At 41.3% G+C, this 13550-nt stretch overlaps 1 protein-coding gene across 1 annotated transcript; it reads left to right on the top strand.

Moving 5' to 3' along the window:
- Window positions 1-313: 313 nt before the first annotated feature.
- On the top strand, window positions 314-3456 carry LOC122042519 (probable mediator of RNA polymerase II transcription subunit 26b). Its single transcript, XM_042602665.1, has 9 exons — window positions 314-1207; window positions 1284-1352; window positions 1443-1525; window positions 2046-2098; window positions 2182-2297; window positions 2416-2443; window positions 2523-2869; window positions 2953-3043; window positions 3160-3456. The coding sequence occupies exons 1-9, from the start codon at window positions 776-778 to the stop codon at window positions 3276-3278; spliced, it is 1338 nt and encodes a 445-aa protein (XP_042458599.1). The 5' UTR covers window positions 314-775; the 3' UTR covers window positions 3279-3456.
- Window positions 3457-13550: the final 10094 nt, after the last annotated feature.

Raw genomic sequence — 13550 nt, 5'->3', positions numbered from 1 at the left:
TATAAAAAAGTTAATATTTTTTAAAATAATAAATTTGAGTGTTTTTTAAAAATAATATTATTATATAAATATAAATTTGTCACGGGGATTTAAAATTATCCGAATCTAATGTAATTAATTCTATAATTGATCGAAGCTGGTCGCCATGTCCAGTAGGCCGCGTGTTGGACGGATGGAGTTGTTCTACGATGAAGCGTGGAATAGGAAGGATTGGACTTTTTTACTGCAATCCGCGGGTGGAAGATTCGGCTTGGACTCGATCAAATCTCCCGGGGTGAGAAATCGAGCGCGATTTGGTCGATTTACCCAATTTGGCGGTTGTGGTCGCGTGGCAAAGCGAGGTGGGGAGAGAGAGGGAGGGTGGTGATGGTCATCCGGATAAGTGCGGAGCTTCAAGATATCCTCCTCATCGTCATCAGCTTACGAAAAGGGACAGCCCCCGCGGCGATCGAGATAGACGATCGGATTTCTCCTCCTCACTCGTCGAGGAATTTTGCATTTTGGGGTTGTGATCCATCGGACTCATCTGCGGATGAGCGAAAAAAAGGAGAACAATTTGCCTGTTGTTGTTGTTGTTGTTGTTGTTTCTTTGTGGAAAAAATCGGTTCTGTTCTCGCCATAGAGAAGTGAATTTAAGCCGCCGTTGATCGGCGAAAAGATCTGTGGCATTCGAGCCATTCCGCTCACCGGACGCGGAATCAGTGTCTAAGATTCGACTTTTAGGTCGTTTTGGGGCGGATTTGGCGCCCTTGAACTGCTCCACTGCCGCCGCGCCATGGCGAACTCGTCCGGATCAGTGGGCTACTGGCGGAAGTTCTTCCGCAGCGCCGACTCCGACATCTTTGATGTGATCGAGCAAGCGATTCTCGTCGCCGCCTCCGATCACCCCGAGGAGCTGCGGACCCGGCGGGACCGGATCGTGGAGAAGTTTTTCACAGCGCTGCTCCCGCGCTGTTTTGCCTGCGATCGCGTCGAGCCGCAAGGCGCCGAGGCGGAGGAAGGGCGCGGCAGCGTGAAAAGAGTTGTAGCCTTAGAAAAGGACAGCAAGATCGACAGCTGCAACGACGACCCCGACTTCTCCCACCGCCTCGTCAGCAACTACACCTTCGACGAGGCGGAGGCGCTCACTGAGGAGATCGAAGAGGAGGGCCAAACACTCGAAGAAGTCCGGCGGATCAAGGAGCTCCTCTCCCACCATCAGGATGAGGTTTATTCCTGCCCTCTTCTAATGCACTAAAACTCGAACCTTTCTATGCTTGATGTGCTTTCTTCTGCTTTTGTAGTCCGATAACATCTTGTTCGAGTCACTGAGGAGGCTTCAGCTAATGGAACTCACCGTTGATGTCCTCAAGGTGCAGATTCAGTGTGCTATTTGCTTCATCTTGGATTCATAAACCTGATATTGATCGATTACTCTCCTCAAACTTTCCTTTGAAACACAGGCGACCGAGATTGGAAGGGCTGTTAATCTTTTGCGAAAGCATGCTTCGAAGCAAATTCGCCACATAGTGCGAACTCTCATCGAGTAAGTGCCTTTTGCTTTCTCAATGGAAATGATACACAGGGTATAAAGATTGAAGTTTCAGTAGAATTTGATGCAGTCCAGTGATCTTGATGTAATTGCTGATCTTTCTCAGAAATAAAAAGACATCATTCCTGATGGACTATTTGTTTGTGATCCATGCTTTCTTGTTGCCTAAACTACTACTTGCAGGATAATTTAGTCTGTTAACAACTGGATAACATTTGATGTTTCTGTGAAAGTTTTTGCTGTTCATAACCAAATTCGAGCTTGTCATACATTTGCCTGCAACAGTATCTAGTTTAGCTTATTGCAGAAAAATTCCATTCTAAGAGAGTGTTTCCCTCTGATTTCACTTAGAAAGTAATGCTTCATCTTGCATTAACTCACTCATTCTTTTGCTTCTAATAGCTTCTCGTAGCTGTATATTGAAAGAGAGATAGCAAGCAACCAATTGCCAATATATAGATTTGTAGCTGTTCTTTTGAGATCTTTCTGATCAATTTGATTTTATTTTCGGCAGTGGCTGGAAGGTTTTAGTTGACGAATGGGTCAGTGCTACCGCTGCCATTGCTGGTATGCTATGTGTCTCTCTGTTGACCTTATGAGCTACTTATGGCCTCGTATCATCTGGATAATTAAGAACTCGTGATTTGCAGAGAACTCTGTGCATTCTCTTCCTTCTGGTGAGTTTGAAGAGGAAGGGCTTCCCTTTCCTCCATTAGATGAGGGAGCTCTATTTGCTGTTCAGACTACCTCCATCCCACTTTCTGCGGTATAAAATGTTATATTTTGTAGCATTCCCTTAAAATTTTACTATTGTGGAATTCACTCGATCTGCATATACTGATCTGGTTCCGTTTGATGTGTCTCTCCATTGTTTGGTTCTGAAGTTCTTCGATGGAATGGACGATGATGGAAGTGAGTAGCCAGGTTTCCTTCGTTTCCCCTTGTTGAGTTCCCTAGTTCACTAATTACATCCTGCTGCCATTTGTTGCAGATCTTAGGAACAGTAGGGACTTCGACAAGAAATGCGAAACTGGAAGAAACCAGAAGGATGATCGCAAACAGCTGATGGAGCAATCAAAGTTGGCAATTTCGGAAGAAAAGCTTCATATGAGAAAATATGAAAATGAGATGAAGCAATCAAAGCCGCAGACAATTTCTATTGGGAACCCAAACTCACAAAACATTCCAAGTAACCAATCTAAGCTGTTGATTGCTGAATCGGGGCCTGGCAGACCGACAAGGTATACCTCTGAGCAACAAATATGCACTGAGATGAAAACGAAATGGCAGCAGGATACTGCTACAATTCAGAGGAAGATGCCAATGATTCCCCAAGAAGTAAGTTCATCTGGACACTGAAAAATTGAAACAATGCTTGTTCTACAGGAGCTTGGGTTTCTAAACACCTCGATTTCATTTAGAAATCAAAATGCTCTGAGGAATCATTTGTTCGGGCTAAGCTGGAAGCGGCAAAGCGCAAACTTCACGAAGGCTATCAACAAGCAGAAAATGGTTTGTTAACTTACACCCTCAATCCATTTCTCCTAATTTATTCCTGGTGCACTTATATCTATGAAACCATTTGCTAAAGTCCGGCTGATGGGTTCCATACGTTTTGTTTGATGCAGCAAAAAAACAGCGAACGATACAAGTGATGGAGTTGCAAGATTTACCAAAGCAAGCTCACATCAACAGGCAACCTATTCAGAAATTCAGAAATCAATCTAGGAATTGGGCAAATAGGTAGAACTAGATCTGTCAATCATGCAAATGCAATGTGAAAGACCATTGCTCTACCACTTGGTGTAGCTTGCTGTTGAGTAACTGTATGTACGCGCTTTAACTCATCGCTAATTCAACCAAAGAATTCTGATATTACTTCGTAAACCACCAAAGTTATATGAGTTAAGTTTTCTCTGTTGCAATATTTCTGAATTACTAAGCAACTATTTGCCTCTTCATGAAAGTGCATTGCTTTGTGGAGAAAACAGACGGGCAATAAAGAACCCACTTCTTTGTTTCCAGCTAAAAGGTGATGAACTCTTTTCCTTTCTTTTCTTCTGTAAACTTTTGTGTTCTCACCTAGAAGAGTCTGAGATTGAGACCACAGTAATAGATAAAATTGATACCTTCATCTGTGAAGAGAGCCATGTAACTCAAAGAACCTTAGCATGTGGAGCAGCAGCACAAGATACCATAAGACTTGTCCTCTAGCCATGGCACAGTGGTAGGGTTAGTGGACTAGAGGACTGCAAGGGGCCAATGGCCATGGATTCAAGGATTTGGCTCCACTTGTTCTTCCCCGACTCTTCCAATGTCCTTGTTGCACTCACCTCTACTTTTAATTTGCAGTCCCTTTCTTTGACTTCTTTCCCCTTAACTTTATTCCTTCACCTTGCAACTTTAATTGGTCGACTCTTCCTTGCCTCCATGAATTAATGGGGAAGAACACAGGCTTTTCTTATTGTTATCTGCTATGCTTAGGCACCAAGACAATGATGTAAACTAGTTGATAAAAGAAAAAGTTCAAAAGACTTGAGGTGGTTGGCCATCTTTTGTTTGTTCATCACAGATGTCAGCACTGCACTATTGTTCATTTCTTTTGCTAAATTTACACAATTGAGTGTTCGAGTTGAACAAGACACATCCAATGCAGACTTGTTAGAATTATCGAATTAGACCAATTTGATCTTTGGCATGTGGCAAGTCTTATAAAGAAATCTTCAAGGGAAGCAAGGCAACTAGTGATGCGCATGGGTTCTTCGATCTACAAGTGAAAAATGTTTTCGGAGAGAAGTTAGATCTACCTAGGCATCTTGGTTCAATGTGCTTTGAGGTCTACAAATGAAAGGGACTTTGTAAACATGTTGTACTCTTTTTAAGTGTTTTTAGGTCGACATGCTTAGTGCTATAGGCACTTAGCTGTCTTCCTACTTCTTGCCCTACCACACCACCCTACAAAACTTAGTTGCACCTCATTATAATTCCTTAACCACTCAAATTGAATCTAGACATGGTTGAGCTTTCTCCGATTAGGGTTTGGGCTAGTGTGAGCCACTAGTAAACTTCTATATATATTATTTGAATAAATATAGTTTTTTTTATTTATTTTCTATATGTGAGTTTTTCATAGAGATGAGGATTATTATGTCTTTGTTTGTATATTTTTAGTATTAATCCGGTCTGAAATCTGCGAAGTGGTGTGTTAGCTCCGATGAACGACGATCCTTGATGAAGATAGCCTCCTGGATACCTAAAAGAACCTCTCTATGATTCTACGCACAACGAGACAAACCAACAAAGCGTTAGTGACCTAAGATCGGGGTGGGGATCCCTGGCTAGGCCCTCCGACGCTCAAGTAAGTTTCTCTTTCAAGGGTTGAAGGAGGAGGAGGAGAAGAAGAAGAACAGTAACTGAAGTACTTTGAAATAGAATTTAGATGTTAGAACTTGCGTACTTTGTCAACGGAGAGGATTCTCTTTTTTATACTACCTCACATGACCTCTGTAGTTGTGAAGTAGTTCCCGGTTCGTTAGGGTTTGTTAGGAGATAAAGTCATCTCCCGAGCTTCGTGCAATAATCTTTTTAAGGAATCTTTTTTTACCCTATATGTACCTCGTTTGTCGTTTGTGACTCATATTTATGATGAGATATACATATGAATACGTCATTATAACTGAAGAACCTTCTAGAAGATATTTCTCGCCAAGTTTACCGGGCTGCCATACTCATATACTTCTGTTGAGCATGTTTCGACTGATCGTTCAAGCCGGTCATACATATATTGATAATATCTCCTGCTAAGCATGTTTCGGCCGAGAATGTTTATGAACTTTAGGAGGCTGAGTGCCCTTACGCTCGGTTAGACTTTATCCATCCAAACCCATACTGCCCATAAGCTGTCGGCCGGTAATATACTATAAGCTGCTATAAAGTTAAGTACCTTTACGCTCAGTCGGGCTTTGCTTGACCGAGCGTGTCCAAGCATACATTGGTGCCCGCTCGACTTGTTGGTGCAGGTTGCACTAACGGTCGAACTCAGGTTTTGATGAATGACAAAGTAAGTTAAGTTAGGTTTGTTATGATCTAATGATGTAACTAAGTGTGCAGGAGAAGTCCAGATAGATCGATGGGTTGACTGGATATCTGGCAAGAAATCCAGCTAGGACGACGGATTAACTGGATAGCTGGTACGAAGTCCAGATAGGTCGACAGACTGACCGAATATCTGACACAAAGTCCAGCTAGGTCGACAGGCCGAACGGATAGCTGGTACAAAGCCCAGACAGGTCGACGGGCCGACCAAATAGCTGGCACGAAGCCCAGATAAGTCGACGGGCTGACCGGATGTCTAGCAAAACGGTAAGTTAAGATAAGTCACTGGAGGGAGTGACTTCATGAAGACGCGTTCCCCGTTTGAGGGAACAGTATGCGTCGATCCAACTTAGATCCATTTCGAAAATCTAAGTTGAGATCTTGATTAGATTTTGGTCTCGATGAGACAGAATCTAATTACTACTCTATTTTTATAAATTGTGCTAACTCTTGTTTTGCAGGGTAGTATAATGTTTATTGCCTCAGACTAATCTTTTTCTTGCAAGAAAAAGCTTTGCTGGAAAAAGGGATCCGGGCGCCCGGAGCTGGTCCGAGCGCCCAGAGTTGGTCCGGGCACCCAGAACTGGTTCGGGCGCTTGGAATGCAAAACTCTATCTCGTCGCAAACATGGAGCGCATTGATTGGCTAGGCCGACATCATGGTCCAGGCGCCTGGAACTGCTTATATAAGCAGTCTTCCACTAAGAGTTAAACACAACTTCTTCTACGATTGCTCTCTTGCGCGCTGCTCCAAAGACGCTCCTGCGATGCTGCGAAGCTCCTCTGACAACCTGCAACTCAGTTTCATTTTCCTTGTTGTCGGTATTTTTTTTTATATTTCATGTACTAAATTGTGTAATACTTTTTACGAATTATTAGTGATTTCTCAACGAAAGCACTCTCACGTGCGAGCCTTAGAGTAGGAGTCGACGAAGGCTCCAATCCAAGTAAAATTGGTTTGTTAGCGTTGCTTCAAATTTTCTTTTCTACTGCGCACTCGATTTCTGTTTCGATTTTCGACGATCGCTATTCACCCCTCCCCCCCTCTAGCAAACTTTACGATCCAACAAGTGATATTAGAGCAGGTACCGCTCTGATTTGATGCAATCATCAATCAGGCAAAGGGGTGTTTTTTTTTCTTTTCAATTTTAAGTTTTTCGACATAATCCAAATTGGTATAATTATCTCTTTGGAAAATTCTTTTTCGTAGCAAATTAAATTGAACTGGTGCAACACCAATTCAGTCTTAATTTTTTTTTCTTTTTCTCCCACACCGCTAAATCCAAGACCAAGTCTTGGGATCCTCTTTCTTGTTTCCTTGTGTGCAAGAGCTATGGCTCAAATCGAGAGATTCTGCACTGTCCGTCCTCCCCTCTTCAATGGCGACGACTTCCCATACTGGAAGAAGCGAATGGAGGTCTATTTAAAGACCGACTTCGACCAGTGGTTCAGCGTCACTAGAGGCTATAAGGCTCCCGTTGACAACTCCGGAAATCCAATGGACCCGGAACAGTGAAATCCAGAGATGAAGAGGAAAGCCCAAATAGAATTCAAAGCTCTCAACACCCTGTAGTGCGGGCTAACGAAGGAGGAACTGAACCACGTCGGTCCACATGAAAATGCAAAAGAATTATGGGACAAGCTCATCGAACTGCACGAGGGAACTAGCGACGCGAAGGTAACCAAACAAGACCTCTACTTAAATAAGTTATTTAATATTAAAATACAGGAAGGAGAATCTGTGAGTCAACTCCACTCGAGGATAAAGGACATCCTCAACAAGCTTCACACTATCGACCACTAAATGGAGAACCGTGATCTAATAAGATACTCCTTGAACGCATTTCCTCGAAATGCACTATGGGCATCCATCGTGGATGCTTACAAGATTTCGAAGAATCTTTCTAAATTAAAACTTGACGAATTATTTTGTGAACTCGAACTCCATGAGCAGACTAACTCAAAGCAGGCCAAGAAAGGAATTGCACTTTTCGCAGGTTCCTCCAAGAAAAAGACAAGAATCAAGCCTGAATTTGAAGGTAAGTCTGACCAAGACTCAGAAGATGAAGAATACCTGGTGAATTTGGTAAGAAAAATGTTCACCAGGAGAAAGAAGAACTTCAGCAGAAATGACTTGCAGAAGATCAACTCCACTAACGAACCAAAAAATTGTGACTTGCTTCGGATGCAATAAGTAGGGTCACTGCAAGAATGAGTGCCTAAAGCTGAAGAATGACAAACAAAACAACCAAGAAGAAAACATTCAAGGTGACGTGGGACGAATCATCAGATGAATCGGATGCTAAAGATCAAAAGCATCGAAGCTACCTCGCGTTGATGACCCGCGAATCAGAATCGGAGAACGAATCGGAAGACAGGTTTAAACCCGAATCAAGCCATGAGTCTGTACTCGTTTCCGAAAGTTCAATGAGGTATGTTTTAATTTAAGCAAAAAGTTTTTTAAAGTCATCACATGCTTAAATCGAAAATTGACTGAAAATGAAAATCAAAATAAAATGCTCCTTGAGGAAAACAAACAACTCAAGGAAGAGATTGAAAATCCAAATCAAGTTGTAAAGCTTGAGGAGGAAAACTCAATATTAAAATTTGAAATTAATAAACTTAAAGGGCTATTAGAAAACTTTACAATTAGATCTAAAAACTTGGATTTAATTCTAAAAAATCAAAAAGGTGTATACAACAAATCTATGCTTGGATACAAGTTCAGCTCAACAAATAAATCATTTATATCACTTGTAACTCAAAATAAAACACAAACTAAAGCTTGGATTCCAAAAGTACGCCTAACCACGCAAGTAGAAATTAACCAATACTATATACCTAAAAATAAAATATATTATGTAAAATCAAACAACCCAATTCAAAATCCTAACTATAAAATTAAATCAAAATTAAATCATAAAATAACTATAGAACAAACTCAAACCCAAACTATCATCAAGTCTATTATAATTACAAAAGTAATCGACATAAACCCAAAACTAAAACTTAAAAATTCTGATCAATAATTCAGGGGGAGACTTCAAACTAGTTGACACCTCCAAAAGTAACCTACCCGGCAGGGTAATTAGGATTAGAGTAAAATGAGACAAAAGTTTAACTTAACTTACGGTACTGGTGAAGTTTTGGATGATAGTAGGTTAGGGAAGCTCTGTTTATGCATGTTTAGGAAGATACAGCTTCGACCTGGTGCATTTGACTTAGTGAAATTAACCGAAGTTATCCCTTACGGATCCTAACTAGTTAGACCAAGGTTTTGTACTAAGTTCAGTGGATGAGACTATTTGGAAAACCTCGAAGGCATGGTTACTCTAATGATGTTCAAATGACTTACCATAACCCAAAAGTTTATCCTAAGAATGTTTGTTTGTTGAGCTCAAAGCTAAACTTGAATCTAACAAAAAGTTAACCAAACCCTGAAATTGAACCTAACTCATCTCATAAAAATTATAGGATTCCCTAATTGAAAATATAGATCGGGTGAGATGATTAAGAAATTAAAATAAAATAAAATAAAATAAAATTAAATAAATTAAAATTAAAATAAATTAAATTAAAATTGGAATTAAATTAAATTAAAATTAAATTAAATTTTAAAATTAAATTAAATTAAAATTAAAGTTAAAATTAAATTAAAATTGAAATTAAAGTTAAAATTAAATTAATTGAAATTAAATTAAAATTAATTAAAATAAAATTAAAGTAAAAAATTAAATTTAAAATTAAACTTAAAAATTAAACTCAAAAATTAAATTAAAAAATTAAATAAAAAAATTAAATTATAAATTAAATTAAAAATTAAACTTAAATTAATAATTAAACTTAAAAAACTAAATTAAAAATTAAACTTTAAAATTTAATCAAAAATTAAACTTAAAAAATCAAATTAGAAATTAAACTTAAAAATTAAATTTAGAATTAAAATTAAAAATTAAACTTAAAAAATCAAATTAAAAGTTAAACTTAAAGAATTAAATTAAAAATTAAACTTAAAAAATTTAAAAATAAATTAAAATTAAAAATTAAACTTAAGCTTAAAAATTAAACTTAAAAAATCAAATTAAAAGTTAAACTAAAGAATTAAATTAAAAATTAAACTTAAAAAATTAAAAATTAAATTAAAAATAAAAATTAAACTTAAACTTAAATATTAAATTAAGATTTAAATTAATAAAATTAACTTAAATTTATCTTTTAAATTAACTTAAATTAAAAAAAAGGAAAAAAAGTCAGAAATCAGGGGCGGACACCCTTGTATTCGGTTCTGGGCACCCATAACGTCTTCTGGACGCCCCGCCTCGCCACCCTGCTCCAGGCGCTCGAACCTCGTCCGGGCGCCCGAATCGCCCTATATAAGGGGCGGCAAGGGTGATCCCAATATCTACACCTCTCCTTTCTCTTTTGCAAAAGCCTTCACCAGGTTTTAACGCAAAAGAAATCAAATTTTAAATTTTCTTTTTCTCCTCCGGTTATTACGTTGCAGGTGAACAACCGAGGTTGTCAATTCTATTATCTTTATTAACAATGCCTCGGTAAATTTTCTTTTCTTTCTTAAATTTTGTTTATTTATTGTTTTAGTATTTTATGCTTAGTTTAGTTTTCTTTGATAAATTAGGAAATGTTTTAGACTTGGTGTTGGGCCCTTTAGTGCTAGTACTGACCCTAGGTTTCCTACTAAGGAACTTAGGATTAGGTTTGCTAATACTATCTACATGTCTTTATGGACTAGGTGTTTAGATAGACACTTTTTTATGCATTTATGCATTCCTGCTATAGAAGTCATTGACTACTATAACTTGCATTATCTGGTTTATTGTACCAGTTCAGTTAACATAGGTTTATGTGTTGAACTATACAATAACCTAGTTAGAGTAGATGACCTCATATACATCACTAGGGTAGCTGGTATTGATATCACGCTATCCCCTGCTATCATCCGTACCTCTCTAGGTTTACGCCCATCTACACGCACTTTTCAGTGCTATCCCCTTAGGGATCCATCATTTGGTAATCCTTACACATCACACTTGATACGATTTACTCATATTTTTTTGGAGAAGAGTGAGTACCCACAGTTACCCTATTTTGGTCAGTCTCCCTTAGAGTTCAGAATTATGTCCTTTATAGAGTCTTAGTCTCTTGCATTTTGCCGTTGACCACTCGCGACGTCGCGATAATGCATCCTTTTCACTCATTCTTACTATATGCCTTATGTTATAGATTAGATATAGATATTAGTTTACATATTTTTCATGTCATTAATTACTCAGTTTGACTCATCACCAACAGACGGGTTCACATGTCCTACTGCCACATCTTGACCGCATACCTTGCATCCTTAGATATTGATGTCACCAGAGGTGATGTCAGAGCCCTGACTGAGTTTGACAAGGTAGGATCTAGGAACTTTTCTTTAGGTGGTATACATACCAATGATGAGGGTGTCTTGTCCTGGCGGAGGGGGGCCCAACACCAGCTTGACTCGGACGTCGAGCCATAGCAAGATGCCGAGGGGGAGGAGGCAGGGATGGATGAGTTCATGGATACGCTTTTTGGCGATCCCCCTGCTCCAGCACTGCCTCCATCTTGAGCATCACGTCCCGCCCCTCGCACTCTAGCTGACCGAGTTGTCGGCCTTGAGACAGCTATGACCGGTCTTCGGCAAGAGGTCTCTGATTTTCGATGGGACATGTAGCAAGAGATTTCCGATCTTGGACGAGACATACGACAGGATGTCTCCAATCTTCGACGGGACATATCTAGCTCTTAAGAGGATGACCGTGTTGGAACCCCAAGGTTGTTTTGGTGTGATCAACAAGTTAAGTTAGGTCCTGCGTTATTTCTAACCTTGTGTCTAAGTGTGCAGGAGCTTAGGAGCACAGGTACTCGAGCGGAAGATGCAGCTAGCGAGAAGGACGGCACGCGGTGCGTCTGAGGGACGAGGCGCTGCGGAAGAGTACCCCGGTGGACGAGAAGGAAGCGTGCGGTGGTTCTGAGGGACGAAAACCGGAGCGGAAGATTGCTTGGGGAGCAAGAGACGCAGCTAGCGAGAAGGTTGGCACGAGGTGTGACCGAGGTGTTGGTGCGGTTTGCACTAACGATTTAACCCAGGTTTTGATGAATGACAAATCAGGTTAAGTTAGCTTGTTGTTGTCTAACACTCTGATCGAGTGTGCAGGAGAAGTCCAGACAGGTCGACGGGCTGACCGGATGTCTGGCACGAAGCCCAGCTAGGTCGACGGGCTGACCGGATAGCTGGTGAGAAGTCCAAGCGGGTCGACGGGCTGACCGGACGCTTGGCGAGAAGTCCAGCTAGGTCGACGGGTTGACCGGATAGCTGGCGAGTGTTGGAACCCCGAGGTGTTTTGATGTGATCAAACAAGTTAAGCTAGGTCCTGTTGTATTTAACTCTGTGTCTAAGTGTGCAGGAGCTTAGGAACACAGGAAGTCGAGCGGAAGACGCGGCTAGCGAGAAGGACGGCACGGGAGAGAGCCGACGGGCTCGGTGCGTCCGAGGGACGAGGTGTCCGCGGAAGAGTACACCGGTGGACGAGAAGAGCGTGCGCGGCGCTCGAGGGACGAGAAACCGGGAAGGAAGGCTGCTCGAGGAGAAGGCCGGAACATGGGTTCGGGTGAGCCCTATTCCGGAAGGCCGAGATCACCCAAAGCAAGCGGAGCCGGAGCGAACAGACCCGGACCGAGTCGAGCCGAACTGAGACGAGCTGAACCGGAGCGAAGAGCCTGGACCAAAGTCAACCTGTGTTGACTTGCTTGGTCCGGGCGCCCGGATCTATTCCAGGCGCCCGGACCTCCGTGCGCTCGGAACCATTCCGGGCGCCCGGAGGTTCATATTTGACCCGATCGCAGGTTATCGCGATCTGACCGTTGGGGGATAAAATTTATCCCCCCCAGGGCGCCCGGAACCCTTCCAGGCGCCCCGACCAGTGCTATAAATATAGCACTAGTTAGCACAGAGTTTTAATCATCAATCTTGTAATTCACTTTCTCTGTGCTCTGATTTTAATTTGTGCTGTCAACGTTGTAAAGAGGCTACTCCGCCCAGAGGAGATCATCATAGTGCGCTTACATTCCTTGGATTAGCAATCTCCTGATTGCAAACCAAGTAAATCCTTTATGTTCAGTTTAATTGTTTTTATTCAGTCTCTATTTCTTTTAAGTTACAAGTATCTACTAATTGGTTGAAATCCGAGAAAGGTTTTTGGTTTTATTTTTGTAGGGCAATTCACCCCTCCCCTCTTGCCGGCCTCCAAAGGGACCTACAAGTGGTATCAGAGCAAGGACGCTTCAGGAGGACTAACCGCCGATCGAAGCAACAAGATGGCCGGATCAAGCATCGTTCCACCAAAATTCGAGGGGAACTTCGCAGACTGGAAGCGCTGAATGGAGGTATTCCTAAAAACCGATTTTGAAATTCGTTTTATTATGAAATATGGTTTTTTAGCTCCAATGGATAAAGATGGAAAAGAAAAAGAAGACAGTGACTGGACGAAGAAGGAGCAGAATGAGTCGGTAGCAAACAGCCGTGCAGAACATCATCTGCTAAGCGTGTTACCACCTCAGGAAGTCAACCGCATCGGAAGCTACTCGTCAGCCAAAGAACTTTGGGAGAAGTTCTTAGAACTCCACGAAGGCACGTCCGAAGCGAAGCTCGCTAGAAGGGACATCCTCCGAAACAAACTGATGAACATCCGCTTGGAGAAAGGTGAGAAAGTAGCCGGTCTACATGCAAAGGTAAAAGAACTAGTTACTGGTCTCGAGAACCTCGGTGAAACGGTAACAAATCGGGACGTCTTACGCTACGCACTCAACGCCTTTCCCAGAACTCCAGAGTGGACGTCAATCATCGACGCCTACTACATCTCAAAGGACCTAAAGGTAAGTAC

The sequence above is a fragment of the Zingiber officinale genome, chromosome 2A (assembly GCF_018446385.1).
Source record: "Zingiber officinale cultivar Zhangliang chromosome 2A, Zo_v1.1, whole genome shotgun sequence".
Lineage (NCBI taxonomy): Eukaryota > Viridiplantae > Streptophyta > Magnoliopsida > Zingiberales > Zingiberaceae > Zingiber > Zingiber officinale.
This window is presented reverse-complemented; position numbering and strand designations above follow the sequence as displayed.

Bases quoted from the DNA above. Each gene is read 5' to 3' on its own strand.
- LOC122042519 (XM_042602665.1), top strand. From the start codon at position 776: ATGGCGAACTCGTCCGGATCAGTGGGCTACTGGCGGAAGTTCTTCCGC. The intron at 2,099-2,181 runs GTATGCTATGTG...CGTGATTTGCAG, and splicing joins TGCTACCGCTGCCATTGCTG to AGAACTCTGTGCATTCTCTT. The intron at 3,044-3,159 runs GTTTGTTAACTT...TGTTTGATGCAG, and splicing joins CTATCAACAAGCAGAAAATG to CAAAAAAACAGCGAACGATA.